Source organism: Grampus griseus (assembly GCF_964374135.1).
Source record: "Grampus griseus genome assembly, chromosome: X".
In the NCBI taxonomy this organism is placed as follows: Eukaryota; Metazoa; Chordata; class Mammalia; order Artiodactyla; family Delphinidae; genus Grampus; species Grampus griseus.
Window position 1 is genome coordinate 6,040,157 of NC_138999.1, and position 27,325 is coordinate 6,067,481.

Consider the following 27,325-nt stretch of genomic DNA (forward strand, 5'->3'; position numbering starts at 1 on the left):
CATTAAGCCTCCAGTCAGGCTAACAAAGAAAAAGAGAGAGGACACAAATTATTAATATCAGAAATGAAAGAGGGGACATCACTATGGATCACATGGAAATTTAGAGTATAATAAAGGAATACTACGAACAACTCTATGCCCCAAAATTCAATAACCTAGACGAAATCGACTAATTCCTTAAAAGATACAACATGCCAAAACTCACACATTAAGCAATGATCTGAATATGCTTGTATCTATGTTAAGACATTGAAGCAATAATTAATAACCTTCAAAAACAGAAAGCACCAGGCCCACACAGGATCACTGGTGAATTCTACCAAACATTTAAGGAAGGAATTATACTAATTCTCTACAGTCTCTTTCAGAGGATAGCAGCAGAGGGATTAATTCCTCACTCATTCTATGAGGCCAACGTGACCCTAATACCCACACCAAGACAAAGACATTACAAGAAAGCTGTAGAAAATTATCTCTCATGAACACAGATGCAGAAATCCTCAAGAAAATATTAGCAAACCAAATCCAAAACTGTATAAAAAGAATTCACAACATTTGACCAACAGGGATTTATCCCAGCATTGAATGCAATGCTGGTTCAACATTCAAACATCAATTAATGTAATCCATAACGATAAGACACTAAAAGAGAAAAATCACATGATTATATTAATAGATGCAGGAAAACCATTTAACAAAATCTGACGCTCATTCATGATAAAGACTTTCAGTAAATTAGGAATAGAGGGAAACTTTCTCAACTTGATACAGACTATCTACAAAAGTACCTACAGCTATCATCAGACTTAATGGTGAGAAACTTGCAGCTACCCTGGACCAGCAACGCCAGAATCCACTGGAAGTCTCTTAGAAACACAGAATCTCAAACCCCAACCCAGACCTACTGAATCAGAGTCTTTGGAGGTGGGACCCAGGAATCTGTACTCGAGTAAGCTCACCAGGAGACGCTTACGCATGCTAATGTTTGAGAAGCATTGCTCTAAGAAGTTGGGAGGCATAAAATAGTAGAAAGACAGAGAAAATAGAGGCCATGAGACAAGTATATTTCAAGGACAATACATGTGTGAGTTACAGCAGAGAGGAGGGCAAATTAGCTTGAGGCATGAAACTGGAGAACTTGGCGGAAGGATGGGTATAAAGGTAAAGGAGAGGCTGGCACTAAGGAGAATTGTGAGTTTTTAGGTTGAGTGGTTGAGTGAATATCCATGTTTTTAATTACTATAGAGAATCCAGGGTGAGGGACAGGTTTGGAGAAGGCAAAGAGGCAACTTGGTCCAGGTCACAGAGCTTGTAAGTCACACCCTCAGCCCTGGAGCCCAAAGACCAGACTCTCCACGTGATGCTCACCACCTCTCATGCAAAGGGCAGAAGAAATGTGTCTCAATGAGGACACAGCAACTTAAAGGGTTTTTAAAGGACCGTAAATCAGAAATGATCAGTATGGAGCTGAATCCACATCTCAGGATAGGAATAATGGCAGTGGTCTGTGCACGTATAGACGGAGGAATATCGGGAAGAATGAGGCAGGTAAAGAAGGGACATTTCATTGGCCAAAAATGAAGTTCTCATTCTGCCTTCCAAAAGAGAGCAAATGCCACTGTCCCATTTCCATTCGATTTCAGTGATTCAGAAAGACAGCCTTCACCTCTACACATTAAGTGTCTTAAGGCTTGCTTTATGTTACTATAAATGCATTGTTGATACTATCTTAGGTCCAAGGAGAATGCAGGCGACCTAGCTTTGCGTTCGTCCTGAGCAAGACACAACCTCTCAGCAGAATGACAGCTACTGTGATGACACGGGGGACTGCAGCACGGTGGCTCACAGAGGCCTGCAGATGTGACTCTCCCAACCTAGGTTATTTTTTTCCTCCCCAATATTGTCCCCTGACTGAGCAGAAAATGATTTAGAAGTCATCTAGAAAAGCCTCCGAGCGTTTGTAATTCAACGTTCCATCAGAGTTCACTTCTCCTTATAATATTCTCCATTACCAGTTGGAAAACAAAAGTTCTAAGGAGTTTCATTGTCTTTTTGTCTCCAAACGACAAAGAAACGAAATAAACACACACAGGATGCAAACAACAAAGGCGGAGGATGGCTGCAGAAAGGAGCCGCATTCCAGAGTTTTAAAACACAGCACATCAACATGTTTGCTGCAAATTTGCCCTAGGTCCTGAAATTAGGCTTCCTGGTGATCGGAACACTTTGCGATGCAACTTCATGCAATACTTTGGGGATGGCCAAGATTTACAGTTGATTAGCCCGCATAGTTCAGTTCCTTTCTCAAAAGCTTCTAGGAAGGGATTATTTCTGCGCCCAAAGAGCCCCAGAGAATAGGGAGGGCGGCTCGCGGCCATAATGTGAATTCCCCGGACTCGGTACACTGTGCTCACTGAAGCAGATAAAGCAAAGTTAAAGAAGCATTTAGTTCTTCAGAATGCCAGCCTTAATAAGTATCTTTTTGTGGCAGGATTTAGGAGGAGGGGAGGGTTTACCCTTAGTGCAGGCATTATTTCCTCATACAAAAAGGGAAAATGTGCATACAGTTGGATGTAAAAAGCCAAAAACGCACATGCCCCCCTCGCTCCCCCAGGAAAAGATGCGGAACACACACTCCCAAACGCCAGCGCACGAATCTTCACAGCTTAATAGTCCCGAAGCCATTATGCAGCTTCTCTTGGGAAAGGCGGCTCATTCATCTGCAACCGCCCAAGTTCAACCTTGCAGCTGTGAGAACCCAGAGGCGCCCAGCCCTCCAGAGCCCCACCTTCATCAGCAGATGGACTCCAAAAGAGCTGCATCCCGTCCGGAGGAAGAGCGGGCAGCTCCCCGGCCCCTCTCCACAAAGCTGCCACCAAGGCACGTGAGAAACGTCTACGAAAGGCTGAACCGGCCACATCTGCAGGCGGCCGAACACCCGGTGACCTCCGCTTGCACAGCGCAAGGCCCGTCCTGGCCCAGGCAGCTTCCACGGTTCTCATTCCCCATGCGGAATCTGACGCAGCATCCGTCACTTGTAATTACTTAAAACGCCCAGTGTTTAATAAGGCAATGCCACGTGATCCCAGTTTTCTGACCACCAGCACACGTCTCCCCTTCAGCTCTGCCTTACCGCGACCCGTCTTCCAACACGAATATACATCAACATCCATGTGAACTGAGCTACTGGCGTAAGGAAAAGCACATGGAGATGCACAGGCTGTAGCCCGAGTGGGATTTCTGCTGTAGCTCAAGAAGGTGAAATGCCCAGTTCATCCACTTCTATTACTCTATGCCTAAAATTTTCAAGAGGAACTCGCATAACCTAAGGCAGATTGGGAAGGTTCTTCCTAGACATCAACATTTGCTACTCTAATAGATACTATAATAGAGAGAAAGAAGGAAAGAAGGAAAGAAAAGAGGAAGGGAGGGAGGGAGGGAGGGCCATCTTTACAAAGTGCACACTTTAAGTCGCTGCCTCCCCCATGCGAATGGAAAATGAACTCACCCACATTGGTAGCTCTGCTCTGAAAAGACCCAGTTGAGAGAAGTTCTTTCTTTATTGTGTGGTTTTAAAGACTATTCTTTGACCTCTGCTATTTATGACTTAAGATCTGTGAAGACAGGGCCAAACCCCTTTGGCTCGAAAGGCGCTCACAAACAAAAGCTTTTCACCTTTGTTCCACTTACCTCATTCCCCCTCAGAACACGTCCATACGCACCCCCCGGTTTCACAACTTAAACTGCATTTCCTTCTCTCTTTTGCCCAGGCACAGCCATTACCTAACTGACAAGTGGCCACCTTCGCTCCTTTCCAAGGCATGAAGCCCTAGTTGTCAGCACCGGCTGAAAGAGCTCTGCTAGGAATATAGATGTCTTGTCATCTCACCTCAGTGAACCATGAAACTGTGGATAAAATGGTTCAGGAAACTAAACAACGTACCAGGCAAGTGTCAGCCACGATGGGGCATTTCTCTAGTTATTTGTTATTTCAGGGATGTATGGATTTATCTATTGCCTTTCTCACTCCTAAAAGGATTCAAGATAATTTACAGAGATCCACAGGATACAGCTAGAAAACAAATCTTACGTGTGTGATAAAAACAAGATAAAGGAGAAGAAAAACTGGAGTCAGGATAAAGCTAGTTCCCACATACACGGGATAAATTTCAGTAACCTTGTTAAAGGAGGTGATTTTATTTACCATTCAGCTTTCTAACAGTCAGTTCTAAGGGGAAAACACAGTGTCCACAGGCTAAAATATCTACCAGTTTCTAAGGGACGCATAATCAGTACTGATAAAGTGGACACGATGAATGCTTTCCCAAGTTTTCTCCTAAAGATGGCATGGAATGACAGACCGCTGTCCTTGGCGAGTTCCTCAGAGTGGCCTCGGTGACTGGGTTTGTGAGACAGTTCCTGAGAATATTACACGGGCTGCATTGCAGCAACATGGGATTCAGTAAATGGCATTTGTCAAAGGACCATTTTGAGATTGTGAAAGGACATAGTCAGTCCTGTCACGGAAGCATGGATTGTACAGCATCTGGAAACTATATATCTATCAGGCATGTATAAATACTGTTTCTCTCTGGTGCCTTTTGGTACTGCAAGGATACCAAAGGTTTGATATTCTAGTTCTTGGCAAGTACCAGGAGAGCAGCGGCCTGTTGCTACGTCACTGTCATTTCACAGCCAGCAGAACTGCTGTTAGCTCTGACATCCACAGCAAAAATGACAGGTCCTAATGAGGATGACTGTTTGAATAAAAACGTCATCCTAACTCTGCCTAGACACTCATCAAAGAAGATGAAGGGAGTACTTGATAAAGATCCTCCTTAGGAAAAACTTTCTCTTCCAACCCAGAAGAAAACAAAAGGTACAAACTCAATGGTCGATCCCATACACAGCTATGGTAATTTTAGGCTGAAAAAGAGTTTAGAACAAACGCCCAGCTTAGCCATTAAACATACACACACACACACACACACACACACACACACACACACACTTCATATAACCAAGCAGCACCCTATGGGAACTTCCCAGGACAGACCATCCCCCCATGTCCTCTGCATTCCTCTCGTTTGTAGAAAAACTTTAGCCTCCTAGGCTTTCCCTGAGTTCCAAAAAACAAATTTAATCTGAGAAGTGAAAAATGCAGAAACAAAGGAAAACAGTCAGGCAAGACAAAATAATAGTTTAGCCATTAAACAAAAGCAAGGACGTTTGTTTCCTTCTCAAGGGCTATAGATAATATTCTGAGCCATGTCCTTGGGCTGTTTTGGAGATACTGAAACCCCCACCAGGTGGAAGAAGTTAACTTCATGTTGATCACAAGCACGTAGACCCCAGACCAGCTGGAACCAGAAGGTTGATGAGGTTGACTCCCAAAATACCACCAGGTTACCTCACCACCAACCAATCAAAATTATGTCCACAAGCTGATCGTACACCTGCAGCCCTTCTCCTCACCGAGCCATTAAAAACGTTTCCCTGAAAGCCATCAGGGAGTTTGGGTCTTTTGAGCACGAGCCGCCCATACTCCTTTCTTGGCCTTGCAATCAACACTACACTTCCCTTCCCCACAACCCAGCGTCAGTAGATTGGGTTTACTGCACGGGCAATCAGACCCAAGTCTGGTTCAGTAACAACATCACCCAAAGAACATCATACTTTGAGCAATGAATCTTACAGAAAGTCCTATGACCCCAAAGATTAGAAAACAAATATACTAAGGTAATTGAATGTGATTATTTATAGGATGAAGGAAGTTCCTCCACATCAAATAGATCAAAAGAGAGAAATCTTCAGAAAGGAAAATTAATTTTTCAAATAATTAGCCTATATTCCTTCTTTAGGCAAATTAGACACAAGAGCATCTCCTAGTAAAGAGAGTGTCAGCTAGTAAAAACAGAGTTGAAATTAATACCTAGATTTATTTCCCTATAACAACTGCTCTTTTACAAACATTGAGCAATAGTGTTTCCAAGACAGACCATGTACCAACACATATTAGGCTTCTAAGAGGAACTCCTGTGTATGATTAGGTAGAACAACTTGACCCCCATGTCAAGGACTACCTACAGGATGGGGTTACAATCATGAACACAGAAAAGCAAATGCTGACCCTCTACCCCTAAATTCAAGTGAGAGTTTTCACCTCAGGGGAGACTACTTCTTGGAGAAGGCAGGGCAACTCAGCACAATGACGTATTCAGTGCCCACAAATCCTGCCCTCCCCAGCTTACTGAGGTCCAAGTCTATCTTCTTTCTGAAACATAACCATGCCCATCCTTCAATCGACACTGGTCCTCTTTGCCAGTTGCCAGCTCAAACCCAGCATCTTCAAGCAATCGGAGCTCATCCCGGCTCCTCTGTGTGCCTTCTGATGAATACATTACAACTTCAAAACGTTTGTCAGACTATTATCACCATGTGAGGGATCCTGACGTATATGTGTTTCATATGTTCAAAATGCATTCCCTTTCTAAAGCCAGCTTTCAGGGAACCCCTCCTCAGTCATGAACCAAATAAGAGATTTCGTTTGCATCTTCTTTCATCAGATGGAAGGAGAAACTGATAGGAAGAGCTGAGGAAGGGGTGAGGATAGAGACTTAGATAGAGGTCCTTTTCCCCTCCACATGTCTTTGCTTTGAAGTTTACAGCAGGTGGAAGTCTTTCACATCCATAAAAACCGATATGGAAAATCAGAAACACGCTGGGCTATTAACATGTCACATGTTGGATTTAAATCCAAATAAGAACCTGTTCTTTTCCTTAAATATTGATGGTGCTATGAGCCTGGCCAAGTTTTGCAAGTTACTGCAGCACACAGGCTAGTTTCCAGGCTAAAAAACACCCTGGAATGTTCCAGCTACTGATGGCTAATGATCGCCCCAAAGCACACTAATATGTTTGATAAAAGTTCCCAGCATGGGGGCAGAAAACACTTACCATAAGAATGACGGTGTGAGGGAAAGCAAGTCAGTGACACCAGCTCAGGCTGCCTTCCATGCTGAAGGCTCCAATTAGGGCTGTGAGCTTGCATTCCAGGAGGCGGTGACAGATGGCAAATCTCCCATTGTTAAAACCATCAACTCACCGATCCACCTGCCTGAGCCCTAGCAGGGACGCTGCTGGGAGCCTTCGCTGATTCTCAGAAACCTCAGCACTCAGCACTCCAGAAAGGAAGTTCTGAAACTAGGGACTCATTTAGCTCCCCCATTTGTACGTTCTTTTTGTTTTTATCTGTTGTTCCACATTCTCTCACTTTGTTCTCTCTTTTTTTCTCCATTTCTGCCTTCACCTCAGAGATGATACCGACTTGAATGTTCCCCTACAGTGACACTGGATGGAGTACTTGAGAATGTAGTTACACATGGACCCCTAACTCAAGGCTGCTGAGGATGTGACTTTCCAGCTGCATGGAGACCCGGAAATCCAAGAGCTCAGGTGTCCCGGAGGAGAGACTTCATCTCTTGGTTAGCACAGAAGCACATCATGGTCTTTGGGGTACTTAAAATTATGCCATTTACTGGCATGATGTTATAGGATAGTCTAACAAATGTGCCTTTGACAATTTTTATTCACCATGCTAGTACAATAATGCATGTACAGACTGGTATTTCAAAAGAACAGTAGCCAAACTTTCACACGCTCACCATTTCTTTTCATACGCATTCCATACACATTTTCATTCCACTGGTTTAAGGAAAGAGAATATTTCTCTCTTCCTAGATTATCACATCCCATTTACTTAGAAATAACATCATGATCATTACTTATGGACATAATAACATTGGTATCCAAAATAAAGGGAATTAATTTTAACACGGGAGAAGTCTTCTACTCCTCCAGTGGCACAATCCTACAACTTCTCTTGACAATCAATGTCAATGGTGGCTTTGCCTATGGAATAACTGGTACCTCCCAAAAGATATCAATATGTTGGACAAGAGACGCTCAGTATACGTCAACTTTGTCCTTGAAGTCGATTACACAAAGTCAGGGAAAACTGTATGAATGTCAGTAAGTATTACAATAGGCTTTAAATGTTTGAAAGGATATAAAACAACTGAACTTTCAAACTGTTGTACACTAGAATATTACAAAAAACTAACTGTTCAACTTTGGTTCTTTGCGTGTTTGGACATAGCGCATTTCCATGGGTGCCTGAGTTTTCATTTTCCTCCTTAAGATGTATTTTCCTGGGGCTCTATGGATTTAAAGTCATTACCACATAAATCACAGAAGGCATCTAACACAACCCAAAAACCTTCAACAGTCACATTCAGTTATGTTTCTGGGGTTTGACCTTTATCCGATAAGTTTCAGAGATGTCAAATGAAACTGCCCAGATGTTCATACAAGCAAAACCAATCTTCCTCACCTCGAAACCTGGCTCTGAATAAACCTGCAAAATCACTAAGAATCTGGAGTTAGAGCCCTTATAAGAACCGAACTCCCACTGAGATCAAAGCAACACACCACCGCACCAAGATTGAGCCCTAAATTACTGCTTTTCAACTCAAATCCTCACAACCAAATGGGAAACAAAAGTCGGGTGAGTGAGTTATAACACCCAAAAGGAGAAGGATGAGCATGCCTGCTCCCAGACAGGGGTGCGTGTCAACAAGAACATCATTCTTGGATGCAATGCTTAGAAAGGTAACTGAGCAGCATAAGGTCAAAGGATGCTTATTTTATAAAGTAAATGCATGACTCGCATGCAAATATAAAATGAACAAGTGTCCACGATTTAACTCATGAAATACTGCAAGAACCAGGAGTATGTTACCGGTTCAAAGGAGAAATCCAAGAAATATAAATATATTCACACAAAAACAAATGCTAGAATGGATATACAACTAGATGCAAAATGGTCTATTGATGCGGGAAGCATCAACGCACTACACTGCACACAACCATTTGCATTTCCGTGGACAAGAATCACCTGCATTATTACCAGCTTTCTACGTTTACAGAGTAACAAAATAGCTCAAAGACGATGAGCAACGCAGATAGCCTGCAAGGGTGCAAGAGGGGACATCCAGCCATATTTTGCCCATCTTGAAGCGCTCCACAATTTTTACTGGCTCTAATAATTGCGTTTTAACACTGAATTTTCAAAAATTAATTGTGATTTGATGTTTTCTTACTGTTGTTTACCATTCATTCATTCAACGAATCCTCTCAAGCTGACCAAAAATGTTCCACACAGGAGGCTAGAAACTGTCCATTTTTTAGTTTGAATACACCAAGATATGTCTTTGTACTGAGAGACAAATGCAACTGTACTGTTTTGTTTTTGACTGATTTTGTATATGTGAATGCAACGGCAAACTCTGGCAAATGGGCAAGTCCAGCCGGGCACTTGTTTGTGTACAGCCAGCAGGCAAAGAATGGTTCTTACATTTTTTAATGGTTGGGAAAGATAATAAAATTTCATGACATGAACATTACATGAAATTCAGATTCCAGTGTCCACACATAAAGCTTTATTGGAACACAGCCACTGTCCTTTGTTTAGGGACTATCTATCACTGATTTCAGGCTACAGTGGCCACATGAGTAGTTGCCACAGAGACTTTATGGGCTACAAAGATGGAAATATTTACTATCTGGCCTTTAACAGAAATTGTATATGACGTGGACTTCCCTGGTGGTGCAGTGGTTAAGAATCCGCCTGCCAATGCAGGGGACATGGGTTTGAGCCCTGGTCCGGAAGATCCCACGTGCCGCGGAGCAACTAAGTCCATGCGCCACAACTACTGAGCCTGTGCTCTAGAGCCCGCGAGCCACAACTACTGAGCCTGCGTGCCTAGAGCCCGTGCTCCACAACAAGAGAAGCCACCACAATGAGAAGCCCGCGCACCGCAATGAAGAGTAGCCCCCGCTCGCCGCAACTAGAGAAAGCCCGTGCACAGCAACGAAGACCCAACGCAGCCAAAAATAAATAAATAAATAAAAATAAAGAAATTGTATATGATGAGCATTAGAATTCCTAACATATAATGAGCCCCTGAAAAGGTGCTTGGCGCATACCACATGCTCGGTAAATTATATGTTTATTTTCCTTCATATAATAAAGTAAAACTGCTGAGAATAGGAGTGTGTTCTTCAATTCCTTTATAACTCGCAAAATGCACAGATCAGGGTTCTTCAACCTCCCTCGGCACCACTGAGCTTGGAGCTTCTTCACTGTGAGGGCGTCCTGTAGTTTGTCAGCATTCCTGACCTCCACCCACTAGATGCCAGTAGTGACGACCAAAAACGTCTCCCGCCATTGCCAAATGTCCCCTTGGGAGCAGAATCGCTCCAGCTTGAGAACCACTGGCCTCAAACCATGCAGGACAGTAAGTCACTGCTCTACATCATCTAGGAGCTAAATGATGCCAAAGACCCCTGACTTCATAGTACTGGCTTCATTATAGGAGGAAGATTTTCCTAATTAATAATAAATAATCATGCTAAGTTACATGGATACAAAATGGATTATAACCTTTTTCCTGAAGGTAATACAGTAATGACGTACTTTGGGGGAGGAAGAAAATGTACTGTATGGACTTCATTCATGGATTCATTCACAAATATTTGGTGAGCAACTACTCTGTGCCAAACTCCATTCTAGGCTTGAAAATACCACAATGAACAAAGACAACTCAGTCGATGCCCCTCGGAGCTTACTTTCTGGTGAAGGAGACAGACTCTCAGAGATAAAGGAACAACTGTATAATGTCGTGCGGGTATAATAAGGCCGAGGAAGTGTGTAAATGGGTGGGAGGTGACCTGGGAGGGCAAGGCTGAGAAGGTGGCATTTGTGCTGAGACGTGAATGGGGTGCGGTGAGCTGGGTGACTGCGGAAGGAGCCTTCTGGTGGAGGGAAAAGCAGGCTTGATGGGGGTAAAGCAGAGGAGAAAGTTGGAGAGAGAGCACAGGCAGACAAGACAGGGCCGATGTTTTAGACTGAGTGAGGTAGGAAGATATTAAAAGGTGTGAGGCAGACAGCAGCAAGATTCAGCTGATATGTTTAAAGGGTCTTTCCAGCAGCTACGTGGGTCGAGTAGAAGCTGGGAGACCCAAGAGGATGCTCCTGGATGGGTCCAGGCAAGAGATGATGGCAGATTGGACAAGGCAGGCAGTTAGATGGGAAGAAGAACTCACCTTCTGGAGGGATCCTGAAGGTGATGGGCTTTGCAAACACAACGAGAACTAATTAGAAAGTGTGTACTTTCTATAAAATATTATGTAAACTTTATCTTTTAATATATATTCAGAAAGTTATATCATCAGCATTATTTCTTGATTTGATGAGGTGTTTTTACTCTTCTGTCCGAATATTTGCTCAAAACGTTTTTTCAAGTTGTTGCTCTCTATACAACACAGCCTAGGAGATGGCATTCCAAACTTTAGTTTACCTCTACTGATTTGCTGAGTGATTCCAGGACATTATGCAATACGTATGTGCCTGAATTTCCCCATGTGTAAAATGGAGTTACCACTGCTCACCCTTCACCTCATTAAGCTGAAAAGCAAAGGAAAAGCCTACACAATGCTTCATGAATCTCAGAAGAAGTGCAAACTGTAATTATCTGCAAATGTATCCCATGGTGATAATATCCAAAAGACATAAACTTTGATTAACATGTAAGATTCATCCCCAAGTATTCGGACTAAAGACAACCCTTAAATTTATGTTGGCTTTGTAATATATTTCAAAGTTTCTGTTGAAGTTATCTATGACTTACTGATTCATTTCTGCTTTCAGGCAAAAGGAATTGATTTCTTTTCTTGTCAAGTTCAGTCTCTCAGGTCAGCCTTGATCATTCAATTACAAAACATGGTTTAACAATCTGTATTCCCTAGGGCTGCAATGTTCTTTAATTGGGATATTTTAAAAGCAGTTTAAATGAACGTGTCCCATTCAAATTTCAAGTGTAAAAAAAAATTAATTTCTTGATGGCATAAGGAGAAAAGAGGTGCTTGTGAGAAATAATACTGATACAACAAATTATCATTCAAGTAATACCCAACTAACAAAACTGGACAAAAATACTACTTATGAAATTTAGTCAGCCTCATAGCCATACATTCATACACACACACACACACATATATATCCTCTCCTGCAGTGATGACATAAACAAATTACCCAAAACATCAATTGAAGAACAATGAATATAATAGATAACCAGAAAATATCTTATCAGAGCAAATATGTATGATATTATATAAAAAGAGTTAAAGGATCATAAACCAGACATTTCATTTCTGCCCAGGATCCAGAGAGTCAGAACTAAGCAAAGTTTGTTTTCACCAAATAATTTCACATTCACATAAATAATTCTGTTCTGTTTTTAATAACGCTCATGCGGAGTAAATGACACAACGCATGCATGAATGTCAGAATGTATCATTACAGTGAAGTTTTTAGGTTTAGGAACATTATTCTACAACCGTTTACTTTGAGATAATTTGTTTGAAAGACCTTTCAAACTAGTAATGTGCTTCATAAATATGCTGTTTCATATTATTGTGCATTTGCTCAGATGAAATTTTGGCTGTAAAATCAAGGAATGCTTCAATTTTCGGTCTAATAGTCGTAACCATGAAAGAAATCTCATCAAACGCTATTACAATCCCAAAGTGCTGCAGTACTGATAGCAAGTTTCAACTTTATTCACTTATATAATCTGAATAAAACCGACTTTGAGACTGGAGCTGAAGCATATACGTACATATATACTCTCTCTATAAACATATAAATATATTTAAAGATGGTGATGTTTGGGGACTGAGGTGAGAAATCTATGCTATGAAACCTATGAATGAGTATAATGGTAACTTGAGAGCATGTGTGTGCAACAAGAAGTACTCAAAGATAGAAAAGAGACTGCTTCAAGAATCCGATTAGCGAATGAGCAATTCCCACACACAAACACAATAAACGCATACAAGACAACTTAGGTGTAAGGAGAATGCATGAAATCTTCTCGTGTAATCAGAAGATGTTTTCTCCTTAAAAATACTTTTGATTGAAATAATTAGAGAATAAAGAGAGAAATAAGGTAGTATCAGTAATGTCGATATATGTATCTTGATTGCAGTGGTGGCTACACTAACTAAGTCCACACATGTGATAAAATCTCACAGAACTATATACATACGTTGTACCGAGGCGATTTTCTGCTTGTGATATTGTTCTACATATACGTAAAGGGTAACCGCTGGTGGGAAATGAGTGAAGAGTACATGTGATCTCTCTGTACTAGCTTGGCAACGTCCTGTGACTCTAACAGTTGTTACAAAATGAAACGTTCTTTAAAATACTGATACAGTTGTAGGGAACGTACCTTAGAACACTGCTTGTGATTCTGGCACCAAACCAGGGAACCGTTGTTCTGCAAAAAGAAAAAGAAATATTGACTCATTAAATAATTTTCTATTTGAAATCTACATACACCTGTGTGTATTAATATGATTTTAAAATACTTGCATTAATGAAAGACCAATTTTGCCACCCTGATATATGTCCCTCTTCCTAAAACAGGATATCATTTTTTGCCCTTGACTTTATGATACAAATACATATAAAATAATGAAGATTTCAAGGTGTTTCAAAAGGAAAAGTGTCTGAGCCGTCTCTCGGGTGTGCTGAGCAACAGAATACAGACCAACAGGAAAATGACCGCTAGACGGTTCTTCTATAGTAAGTAGCTGTGGTAAATTTACAAGTTGGCATCCTGGAGGCTTTCAATTTTAACCAATTCAGTAATAAGTGTTTGAGCCTGGACGTCAAATCCCATGGGAAAACCCTCCTCTTTCCCTTTCACTGGGATGTGTGACTCTGGACAAGGGAATTACTATGTCTGTCCCTCAGTCTGTATCTGTCTGTAAAGCATAAGGACAATATCTCCTGCGTGAGGTCAGTGGGATAACTAAGTGAGACACAATCTACTTCGCACAGCTTGACAGTTACTCAACATGTACCAAATACTAGGACTAGGATTTATTTGTTTATTAAAATTTATTTTATTGAACTATAGTTGATTTACAATGTGTTAATTTCTGCTGTCCAGCAAAGTGATTCAGTTATATAAATATATACATTCTTTTTCATATTCTTTTCCAGTATGGTTTATCACAGGATATTGAATATAGTTCCCTGTGCTCTACAGTAAGACCTTGTTGTTTATCCATTCTCTATATACAATAGTTTGCATCTCCTAACCCCAAACTCCCAATCCTTCCCGTCCCCAACACCCCTCCCCCTTGGCAACGACAAGTGTGTTCGCTATGTCAGTGAGTCTGTTTCTGTCTTGTAGATAAGTTCATTTGTGTCACATTTTAGATTCTACATATAAGTGATATCCTGTGGTATTTGCCTTTGACTTACTTCACTTAGTATGACAATCTCTAGGTCCACCCACGTTGCTGCAAATGGCATTGTTTCCTTCTTTTTTATGGCCGAGTAGTATTCCATTGTATACATGTACCACATCTTCCTTATCCATTCATCTGTTGATGGACACTTAGGTTGCTTCCATGTCTTGGCTATTGTAAATAGTGCTGCTATGAAGATAGGGGTGCGTGTATCTTTTTGACTATAGCTTTGCAGGACTATGATTTATTCCCTAGTATTTGAATTCCTGCTTGAAACTTGTCATTCCACATGACTAAAATTTTGGTGATGGTTGGACCGTGATATTTACATCAGATTGTTCTAGGCTGGCGTGGTTGTAACAGATAACAGAAACAGTCATCCAAAAATTAAGATGCTGTGGCCTCCTGTTCTTTGAAGTTCAAGGTTGGGTATGAGATAAAGTAGTCCATTTCCTGTATATGAATGCCTAAGCTTTTAAGAACATCGGTATGAATAGAATAGTATCACCTTTGTTTGCAGTTAAAAGAACACTGAACCAATAATATATCTTTTGAAAAATACTCTTATTACACGTTTATTGATATATAATTCACAAACACAAAAGTTACTTATATAACGCAATGGTTTTCAGAAGAAAGGTTGTGCGACCATCACCACTAATTTCTGAACTTTCTCATCACCCCTGACAGAAAGCAGTACCCATTAGCAGTCCTTCCACCCAGGTCCTGGCCACCACGAACGTACTTTCTTTCTCTATAAATTTACCTACTCTGGACACTTGTTATAAACGGAATCATACAATATGTAGTCTTCTGTGTCCGACTTCTTTCATTTCATCATGTTTTACATTGTGTTAAATGATATACTATTTTTGCTTCATCCACATTGCCATATAGGTCAATACTTCATTCTTTTTCGTTGTCACATTCCATTGTATGGGTATTTGCTCTTCCATTCACAGTAATGTATCTTAATAATACAGGATTCCCCAAACCACTGGGTAGATCTCAACTGTTTAGGATTAGAAATTTTCCTCTCCTATCTAAAACTCACTCAGCTGTAGATCTCAGTCCCACAGTAAGGCTTTAGCTATGAAATCTCTGCACCATACGGCCCTAACTTTCCCCTTTACAGTCTTAACTCCCCCAAATTGCTGAATCTCTGCAATTTTAGATAATGCGGTATCAACCTACTCATCCCCTTATTAAGGTCCACACATCTTCAGGGGGCCCTCATCTCTCTCTACATATCAATGTTCATCAGTCCGACAAACAAGGGCTGAAGCTGGAGCAGTATATGAACAGCCTGGGCTGAGGTTAAGTATGATCTTTGGCAGGGTTGACATCAGAGAAATAATTAGATTGGGCAGAGGCCAAAGCCGGACCAACAGTGGACATGGTTTAATTACTGGAAATGACGTGTGAGTAAAAAGGGTGCAAGAAAGAGGGCATTATGGGCAAATTGGTGTTTCAGAAAAGGAGCCCTTGGCCTGGTGACAAACTCAAAGTTCACAGTGGGGGTTAGGCAGACTGAGCTGTCGGTCATAAACAGGGTGACAACTGCAACAAAAAGCAGGGGCCAAACGTTGAGGAGTATATTTTCACAGGAAAGCTGACAACAGGGTCCAGGGCAGCTTTGGAGAACGTCACCCTCATTGTCTTTTCCCGGAAGGCTCTTTGGTCCATGCGGGGTTGGGTCCCGCTGGGACTTCTGAGGACCACGTCTGTCAGAGAACATCCTGGCCCCAACTTGAGTGCTCTGTGCTCATAGCCCAGAGATGGGAACCAGTGGGGTTCCTTCTAAAGAGACTCAGGGCTGAAGTGAATGGACGCCAATCTAAGAGACTAGGTCAGGGCCAGATCCTGACAAGCTCCTGCACCAGGTCTGAGGACCTTCTGCCTCCTCGTGTCAGGTCAGAGGGTCCGGCCCCTTGCTCTGGGAACCTTGACCTCGGACCAGCTTCCACCTCCTTCCCCTCCAGGTCTGCCTTTTCCTGGACAGATGGGCAGGACCTCTGGATGCCTGCCTCTGCTGCATGTGCCGCACAGCTCTTGAGAGATGTATCACACCCTCTCCTGCTGTAGCATCTGTTTTCTTTGATCTAAGCCTTAGCTCCTCAACTAGAGTGTGTGGTCCAGCAGACCGGCCTTCCTGTTTGCTCTCTGCTTCAAAGTTTCACAGTAGCAACTGGACCAGCTCCTGATTCTCACAGAGGTGGCTTCCATCAAAGGCCATGCAAAGGTGACTGGGCCTGCAAAAGCAGGCGTGGTAACTGCTGCTTGCCCCCCATTAGTGGCTGACAAAATGTTACCCGTGGGGTAATATGCCACTGACCTGATTATTACCTATAACTATTACCATGATGACATGACTGGCCACATCTATATAGCAGGCACTCGCTCTGGTGTTGGACATATTCAGCCCCACATAACCATCCCGTATACGACACAAGTTTCATTTACCCATTTTCTACTTAAGAAACTGGGAGTCAAAGACGGCAACTAAAATACGGACATCCTGAAGCCAGTGGTTAAACTCAACCGTGAGTACCCCAGTGAGGAAAGCTGAGTGAGACACAGGGTGAGATTTACAGTGGGCTGTGAAGGAATCTCCAGGTTTATAATCTCGGAAGGAGAGCAGAATTGGTCCAGACAGTCCTGAACGCCGTAAGTTCAGGGAACAACAGATTGGATGGATGGGCTGGAACAGACAATAGGAGAGGAGGTTGGCTGAGTAGGTAGAAAGCAGATTACAGTGGATTTTGACTTACTGGAAATAAAATATTTTATTTAGTAAATGTCAGGGGGTTTAAAAAAGAAAATAGAGGATCCGATCTGTGAGACGCTCTGTTCATGGCACACCTTGGTTAGAATCCTTTTGCTCCCTTTGTAGAGGAAATGGTCCAACCTCAACAATAAAAGAATCCGGCAAAGACTGTCTTCAGCCGCCCAGCAAATGCAAACTCTGCGCCCCCTCCCATGCTGAAACACAGTGTTCCCTGTCCTATTGGCTCGAATACCCCAATAGCCACAAAGCCCATCTGCTGTCTACATTTTATTGGGAGTTAATATCAACGCATCTCCTCGACCAAAGCATTTTCATTTTAAGCACAATTTCCCATTAATCATCAAATGAAAAGCTGTCATTAGAAAGAAATATTCGGGGCAACAGCGAGCAGGCATGGAAGATTATTGTGATTATAATCATTTCTTTTTTCATTACTGAAGATAGTATGTCACAGTTTGCTTGGGAAGATTAAAAAGGTAATCCATGCAAAGTATTTAGCAAAATATTTGGCACAGAGTTAGATATAAAAAAAAATTTTTTTTTAAAGGCCATTGTGATTATGGACGTTACTTCCTTTGTTTGCCGTTATGTTTGTTCTGAGGAGTGCAGGAGTAATCCTGGACTTACAGTCTCCCAGCTCCTGTGTGTAACACTCATCCTAGGCTAACCGGTTCCATCTTATTAGTGAGGCTTGGGGGGTGCGAGGGGGGCGGGGGGAATTATCATGGATTTTTCCCTGGGTGGTAGCAATTTGCCAATGTTTGCCAATGTGATGAGACGGCAATTGCTCTAACTGCCTTTAATTGGCCATTTGTATTTCCTTTACGGTGAACTGTCTGTGCGTTTTACCATTTCTATTTTGGATGGTTTACCCTTTTCTTAGCAACTGCAGCAGCTATTAGTACCAATTAGACTTAATAATAACTTGTCTGTAATAGGTGTTGTAAAATGCTTCCAGTGCATCACCTGTCTTTTGAATTTATTCATGGAGTTTTCTCTCTGCAGAAATTTTCTACACACACACACATTTCCACCGTATTTCCTTTTTGGGTTTTGGGTTTCCTATTGTTCTTAAAACAATCCCCCCCCCCATGTCAAGGTACTGCAGCTGCCCTATGCCTTTGCCTTTACCAATCACCATCGGCCATACATACAATTTATCCCTACAAAGAACTTCTACGAACCCTGCCTAATGGCATCAAGGATGTCTATAAGCCCCTGAGTAACTCCAGCCACTGTGTTTGGGCCAGGTGTGCACGTACACTGCACCATCCACCTACGCTGCTTACCTGCTCTTACCTCTCTTTGAGCAGGAAAGCAATGGAAAAAGACAAGAATCCGGTACATTTCAACATCCCGCCTGGGGGAAGTTTTTAGTTGCATTACAATAGCCTTCACCACTAAAGCCAATTGACAACAACAATAAAAAAGTCTCGCTCTGGCTAAAAGCCAGCAAAATAAAGAGACAAAGTACATTAGGCATGAAAGACATTTGCCTCTAGAATCATCATTGTAACCTCCAGGTAGGATCAGACAGCCGGGACTTTTGTAATTATCTCAAGATTATATCCTGTATTTTATTGGTTTAACTAGATCAAACATGAATGCCACTCAATCCAACTTTCAAAGAGTCTATATAAAGTTCAATCAACTGCACCCAGACACTATTTCAATGATATTTTCAAAGTCCCTCCATTTCTAGCCTTTTGATTTTTTCCTTTAAGAAAAATAATTCTTCAAAAGCTTCAAGTAAACACTTCACTCAAAGACGGCCCTCAAGGGAAGGATAAAGAGAGATGAAAACTAGTTATCTAGATACAACCATCTGCAAAGAAAACAGAGAATTAGGACAGATCCCACTTGTTTTTTTAGCATAAGCGGGGAACGGTGTGGAAGAGCCCCAAGGCCTGAGCAGTGGGCAGTTTCGGAAACTCAGCCCTGAGTGACTGCCCAACAGCAGGACAGAACATTTGAGTTGAAACCGTTCCAGAAAACCCACAATAGACCTAAACTTTACAAATCAACCCTATGAAACCACAAGTAACTAGCTGTGACTCCATCGATGATTTTCATTTCATGTTAAATGTAAAGTTTCTAAAATGAAGGCATAGATTAAAATTTAGCAGCTCATTTTCATCCAGAATATTTTCCTATTACTTTGGAATTAAGAAATAAAATAGTTGATTTCGTTTGTTGTTATAAGGATATTCCTTTCTATCGTCGATACACTCACAAAGTTTCTCACGCATTCCACAGCAGCTAACAGAGGGGTCCAGGACACTTAAATTGACACTCAGCATTTCCATGGCTCAAAATATTTTTTAAAATGAATCTTTGCTAGTGGTCATCACAACGATACATTCATTCAAAATATTTCTCAGGAAACTTAAATGCATATTGCTAAGCAAAAGAAGTCAGTCTGAAAAGGCTACAGTATTGTATGATTCCAACTCTATGCCATTCTGGAAAAGGCAAAACTATGGAGACAGTGAACGGATCAGTGGTTGTCAGAGGCTGAGGGGAGGGAGGGATGAACAGACAGAGCACAGAGGAGTTTTAGGGCACTGAACCCACTCTGTATGATACTGTAATGGTGGATACATTATACATTTGTCCAAACCCATAAAATGTACAAGAGCGAACCCTGATGTAAACTACGGACTTGGGGTGATGATGACATGTGGATGAAGGGTCGTCAAGGTAGCAAATGTACCACTGTGGGGGAGGGTGATAACAGGAGAGGCTGTGCACGTATAGGGCCAGAGGGTATATAGGAACTCTTTGTATTTTCTGCTCAATTTTGCTGTGAACCTAAAACAAAGTCTACTTAAAAGGTAAAAAAAGCTCTGTGTTTACATCTGTTGTTTAGAGGAGGAGTTCTTTCACATGTTATGGACCATCCTCAGTAAATAAACAGCCTTTTCATTAACCAGTCCCCCTAAAAAATTTCCCTCTGAATTCTACCAATCTCTCAGAGTGAACTGAATTCTACAGGAAAACAGTATCTGACCGTACAAATACACCTCTCCCGACACCCAGCCCTCCCCTCTGGCCCCCACCACTGGAATGCAGGGCCCCGCCAGGTTCTTTGCTTCACTTCCTCACACCTGGCAAGCTTGTCCAGGAACGAGAACCTCTGTAAGTGCTGTCCTCCCACCCAGAACTTGTCTCCTCCCCAAGTCGACTCCCATGCACCCTTCAGGTCACTGCAAGTGCCACTTCTTTCAGGAAGCCTTCCCTGACTACAACAGCTCCCCTGTTGCACATGCTCTGCGCCTCCCTGTACTTCTCTGCCGACGCATTCTACACAGTTGCCAAGTATAAACATATTCGTGTTCTCTTTCCTTAGTGATCATCACGACCACTCCCCACCTCGGCCCCGCCCATGACCTCCTTAAAGACAGAATGTGTCTATATCTCCCCCTCACCACTGGCTCCCTCATGATCTTAATGAATATTGACTGAATAAATACATGAATGGAATAGGGAGTCATACAAGTAAATTTAAACTTAATCATTAGATCATGAGGAACTGAAAAGAAGGAAATAAATAGATGGAGCTGAACAAATTTTTCATCTTCTCTGGGTGGAGCTTTTAGGAAATGGCCTCATTATTTTGTTTCCTGTAGAGTGTCCAAGAGATTGGGCCTGAGAATATGAAAATCTGAACAAAAACTTGTATTCAGAAGCAAGTACAAATTACTTAAGAAACAGTCATGCTAATTATCTTTTTATAGATGTAAATAAAGTCATCTAAAGAAAAATTTATAGAACAGCAAGGGCTCGACGATGCCATATGGGAAAACATTACTTTCATTAACACTTTACTATGAATTTTAATAAGGAATATGCTTACAAATTCTGTCTGTGGGAGAACACTAAATGAGGACGCAACTTTTACTACTTACTGTCTCTGACAGAATGCTGGGACCCACCACAGAATCGGAGATGCTAGCTTCTGTTAGCACACCTCAAGCAGTAGTCTTCCAACTGTAATCGCCTCCAAGAGGATGTGCTAGGTCTGAATTCATTCTTGCCACAGCTATGATTTGGGGTATGTATTCACTGAACCATGTTTGGTCATAAAATTTATATTTTCAGGAGAAAATTCTGGTAAATTGTGCATTCTCCACAAAATCACATAAAGCCCTGGAAGATTTCAAGACTGAATAAATGACTTGTGCCAAGAGAAATCCAACCTTAGGTAGGTTTAGAGGGAGCATGAAATGTAATAACTAAAATTTAGTAAATGACTCGTATTACAAAGAAAGGGAAGCACGAGCAATAGAGTACCTATATAAATTAAACAACTCCAGCACTGTTCCTGGGAAACCGAGAAAACAAAGAAACGTCGGTATAAACGTCATTCTCTTCCCAGCTCCTCCTTCACAGCAGGGACAAGAAACGGTGTCGATGAAGATGAATGCAGATGATAAAGGCAGGCGTATGCTCAGACATCGCTCTCAAGTGTTTACTTCGCTGGTAAATTGTGTGGATTCTCCCAATTCCAGGAACCTCTCCCCAGGCGCCATACCTGCTTGTCTGGAAAGTAAACGCCTATGGAATAAAGGGCCCAGGCTGGCAGGGCAGAGGTACAAGGGTTCAGCAGGTAGGAATGACCATCTGCTTCGAAGTGCTGGAAGGGTTATCTCCAAGGTGGGTGGCTTGTGTCGGCCACACCCACTTCTGTTTCCAACCCTTACTTTGAAGGGTCCCTGACTTTAGTGTTGATCATTTGTTTGGGTCTCAGTGATGGTGAGAAAGACAAGACCGGGAAGAAGAGAAGGAGCCGTAGGGAAGGAAGTGGATGAAAGAGGCAAGAAAGATAGAAAAGGTCCCGAAAGTCTGGGTTAAGTGGCATATTAAGTCCTTGGGCGTAAACACGAGATGCTAAAACCTCTCTAAAATTTAATATAAAAGCACATTTTGCTTTTGTCACCAAGAGGCGAAGGCAAATCTTCTGCATTCTTTAAGATGATTATAACCCAGCCACACTAAAGCCATTGGCATGAGGACTGCCTCTCAGCGGCCCCTTTGGTGGGCGCCTGAATGAAGAGGTGGTACTTTCCGACACTAGGAGGCTAGGCTCAGTTATGTAGCTTCAGCTCGGTCTCCATGGCAACCACCGGGCCGGCCCGTCCAACTTTGGATATGCAGTCCCCACTAAAATCTGAGTATCCCAGCTACACCTGCAGTCCACAGGAGTTAGAGACAAAGCACAGAAAGAAAGTCTGGTGGACACGAGGAGGCAATGAGCTCTGGAAACATGATTAATGACCAGGATGCACTTGTTTGGACCTAGAACATCCCCTTTCAACAACCTCAGGAAAAGTCCTGAGATAACACACCATGAAGACATAAAATCTGATTGTTTCTGAAGTCGGGGTGCTTCTTACCCCAACTGCGATGAATGTGCACCATCATTGCTGGCCAGGTGGCAGTCATGACATAGAGGTCAACACTTTACACATGTGAACTTGGTGGTCACAGTTGTGCACGCTATCACCATTTACACTGAGTTGTGTACCTTGTTGGTTCTATACATGTTGGGTTTAATTACTACTTAAAGTGTGACTTGAAAGATCAGAAAGAGAAATTAAAGAAACAATCCCATTTACCATCGCATCAAAAAGAATAAAACACCTAGGAATAAACCTACCTAAGGAGGCAAAAGACCTGTACTCAGAAAACTATAAGATACTGATGAAACAAAGCTGACACAAACAGATGAAGAGATATACCATGTTCTTGGATTGGAAGAATCAATACTGTCAAAAGGACTATACTACACAAAGCAATCTACAGATTCAATGCAATACCTATTGAATTACCAAAGGCATTTTTCACAGAATTAGAACAAAAAATTGTACAATTTGTATGGAAACACAAAAGGCCCTGAATAGCCATAGAAATCTTGAGAAAGAAAAACAGAGCTGGAGGAATCAGGCTCTCTCACTTCAGACTATACTACAAAGCTACAGTGATCAACACAGTATGGTACTGGCACAAAAACAGAAATATAGATCAATGGAACAGGATAGAAAGCCCAGAGATAAACCCATGCACATATGGTCACTTTATTTTTGATAAAGGAGGCAAGAATATACAATGGAGAAAAGACAGCCTCTTCAATAAGTGGTGCTGGGAAAACTGGACAGCTACATGAAAAAGAATGAAATTAGAACATTCTCTAACACCATACACAAAAATAAACTCAAAATGGATTAAAGACCTAAATGTAAGACCAGATACTATAAAACTCTTAGAGGAAAACATAGGTACAACACTCCTGACATAAATTGCATCAAGATCTGTTTTGATCCTCCTCCTAGAGTAATGGAAATAAAAACAAAAATAAACAAATGGTACCTCATTAAACTTAAAAGCTTTGCACAGCAAAGAACCATAAACAAAATCAAAAGACAACCTCCAGAATGGGAGAAAATATTTGCAAATGAAGCAACTGACAAGGGACTAATCTCCAAAATACACAAACAGCTCATGCAGCTCAATAGCAGTAAAACAAATAACCCAATCCAAAAATGGGCAGAAGACCTAAATAGACATTTCTCCAAAGAAGACATACAGATGGCTAAAAAGCACGTGAAAATATGCTCATTGTCACAAGTTATTAGAGAAATGCAAATCAAAACTACAGTGAGGTATCACCTCATACCAGTCATCAAAAAATCTACAAATAGTAAATGCTGGAGAGGGTGTGGAGAAAAGGGAACCCTTCTACACTGTTGGCGGGAATGTAAATTGGTGCAGCCACTAAGGAGAAGAGTATGAAGGTTCCTTAAAAACCTAAAAATAGAGCTACCATAAGATCCAGCAATCCCACTCCTGGGCATATATCCGGAGAAAACCATAATTTGAAAAGATGCATGCACCCCAATGTTCACTGCAGCACTATTTACAATAGCCAAGACATGGAAGCAACCTAAACGTCCATCGACAGATGAATGGATAAAGAAGGTGTGGTACATGTGTACAATGGAATATTACTCAGCCATAACAAAGAACTAAATAATGCCATCTGCAGTGACATGGATGGACCGAGAGATTGTCATACTGAGTGAAGTCCGACAGAGAAAGACAAATTACCATATGATATCGCTTATACATGGAATCTAAAATAATGGTACAAATGAACTTATTTACAAAACAGAAATAGAGTCACAGATGTAGAAAACAAACTTACGGTTACCAAGGTGGAAAGAAGGGGAGAGGGATAAATTGGGAGATTAGGATTGACATATACACACAGCTATATGTAAAATAGGTAACTACTAAGAACCTACCGTATAACACAGGGAACTCTATTCAATACTCTGTAATGATCTATATGGGAAAAGAATCTAAAAAAGAGTGGATATATGCATATGTATAACTGATTCACTTTGCTGCACAGCAGAAACTAACACAACACTGTAAATCAACTATGCTCCAATAAAAATTAATTTTAAAAAATGTGATTAAAATAATTAGACTAAGATTTGACATTGAAAGGAAAAATTATTCTGTGCTCAGAAATGCAAAGACTAAAGAGGTGCAGCAAATACTCATTGGTGGAAAGACTGAACCTGCACATTTTCATATTTTCTTGTAACTAATAACTAATACTTTATAGGATTTAAGGAAGGAGTATGTCACAGGTAGATGAACCGGTGCTACACGTTCTTCCTAATATAGGAACGAAAGGATTCACAACCTCATGCAAAAATGCAAATGAAGGCGGAAGAAACCTCCACATCTCCTGGACCAGATGAAAGCTGTTAACAAAGCAACAAGGTATTAGTGAGACCCAATGATGCTTCATAAATGACCATCATTAAACCATCTGTCATTATTCACAATCATTTTTTTAAAATCTTCGGGTTATGTAAAAATGGATGTTCTGCCCATGGCTTCTTAGATCCCGTGAAATCTTGTATACAGATGTATGTCAGCTCTCCACAAATCCCTTTCTCCTCCATACTGACATATCTTCATAGTTACTCTTCTGGGGACTATTCCCCCTTTCCCTAATCTGCAGCCAGGAAATAAGTAGTGAGCGATTTATTAAACTGGTAACTATTTTCTAGAGAGTCGGCCGGTGATGATAAGGAGCAGGGGATGGTCAGCGGATGTAGGAAGGTCTGCCCATACCACAAACACCGAAGGTAAACCCGACGTCAGCTCCTACGATGTCTACATGCGATGTGAGTACAGAATTTGTCCTGACGGGAAGTTGGGAGGAAGGGGCTTCCTGTGCCCTTCGTTCTTCCCAATGAGACCAGAACTGAGGAAACTTCCCACAAGAAGTGAGTGTAATGGGGGAGGGAATTTAAGGAGGAAGTGAAAAGCGCACTAGTTGCTGAAGGAAGACAGGAGTTGAAGTTGACCCGAGGCACACTCGGAGGATGGATGGACAGTTCAGACGTTTACCTGCGGCTGAGACGGTGGATTTACAGTCACACCGCTCCCTACAGGTGTGTGATCTTCCTGGCAGTACCCAACACTGAGCTGACATCCAAGCAGGCAGCTACTAGAGCCTGGCAGATTTAGAGTTAGAATTATATAGCTAGAGAGTAGCCAAAGGGCAAGAAAATGAAACTACTGGGGGGAAAAAAAAAAGATTAAAATGATGCATCACGGGTCCTAGACAGGACTCAGCAGGAAGTTACAGGAAGGGTCAATGTAACAGTACTTTCAAACTTGCCTGGTTCAAGAATCACCTGGGAAATGTGTTAAACACAAAGGTTCTCAGGGACTGACTCGGCAGACCTAGACGCGACCCTGGAACCTGTAGCTTAACAGATGCCCCGAACGTTCCTTACAATGTGGCACATGTAGTAAACACTAGGCCAATAGGCTATCTCAACTTTGAGGGATTCCGGAATGAAGGTCTTGTGCTGAACAAGACAGAGCGCTTGTGCAAAGGAAATGAAAGCACTAAAATGGTAGGTGCTTGTGCTCAGCATGGAAAAGTGGAGTTTAAAAAGCGTAAGACAGAAGCGTTCTGGTGGGTGAGAGCGCCAAGGTGTGCCAATGGTTGGAACTGTGGGAGAATTCTGTTCTACAAAATAAGAGTAATTGTCTGTGGGAAATACTGCCATGGACCACCCAGATGGCCCCACATCCCAACCACGTGACTGAAGTGAACACGTTCCTGGCTCCTGAGAGTGTTGAGAGCTGGCAGCTCACGGCTAAACGTCCTCTCTCCCCGCCCAGAAGTGGCACTTGGTTGAAGAGAGCCGACCCGAGGCCACATTCCTTCAGGGAGAAGCCCGTATCCAATGCCTGGTTGATGCTGGGGAACAAAGGCCCAACCTCGTCCCATTCAGGGTAACCTTCAAGGCACCCTAAGCTCCAGGGCGTGTGACGGGACCCGCGGTGGCTGCAGTTGCTCCGGCCCGCAGCCCGCCTCCACCTCCCGCTCCAGGCTCCGTCCACTTCCCCTGCAGGGCTGATCCTAAGAACACCACCCAGGAAGGTTCTGAGCTCAGATCTCAAAATCCCAGAATATGCTGCACGCATAACACCACCCGAGGAAAGCATGCATCTTGCCGTAGACATCGAGTGTGAGGGAATGCGCTTTCTCCAACGGAAGGGCTTCTGGGAGAAGCTAAGTCTCGACAAAGGCAAGCAGATATGAGGCGTATTTCTCGAAAACGATGAGGGGGGTGAAGAAAGGAACCCCATGGTGGGAAGGTGTTAAGAGCAGCACGGAAGTGTAGTCCCTCCAGTGCAGCAGAGGAAAGTGGGTTTATAGGAAAAGGCTGGTAGGGGGGTCAGCATTACAGCCCAAGGACACATCTGTTCATTTCAAGTCCCAACAAGATGCTCCTCGATCCACCAGGCTAGCTTAGGAGCCACCACAATTCCACTGCAGGTTAATACATCTTTCCTGAAACTAAGAGAATTGTGGTCTCTTGAGCACGTTCACCGAAGAACATATTGTTTTTCCAATACGTTTCCACTTGTTATAGGCAGCTGTGTTAATCTGCCCTTTTGAAAGCAACTTTCGTGTGAGGCTGTGTACCAAACAACTGAAAGGAACAGTGGAAATATTGTTTAAAAGACACATCAAAGTTCCTGTGAAGAGTTCAAACCATTATCAAAGGAGAAAAAATGCAAGAGCAATGTGGAACAGCAATTTAAAAACGT

The 27,325-nt window shown here is 42.1% G+C and overlaps 1 protein-coding gene across 1 annotated transcript in view; it reads right to left on the reverse strand.

The window, feature by feature from the left end:
- The window catches only part of ANOS1 (anosmin 1), a gene marked incomplete at its 5' end in the record, with an annotated part of 180,795 nt that overhangs the window by 136,551 nt on the left and 16,919 nt on the right, over positions 1 to 27,325 (reverse strand). The window contains one exon of the mRNA XM_082681202.1: positions 13,356 to 13,403. Coding sequence (XP_082537328.1) covers positions 13,356 to 13,403 — 48 coding nt within the window. The remainder of the gene's footprint in view (positions 1 to 13,355; positions 13,404 to 27,325) is intronic.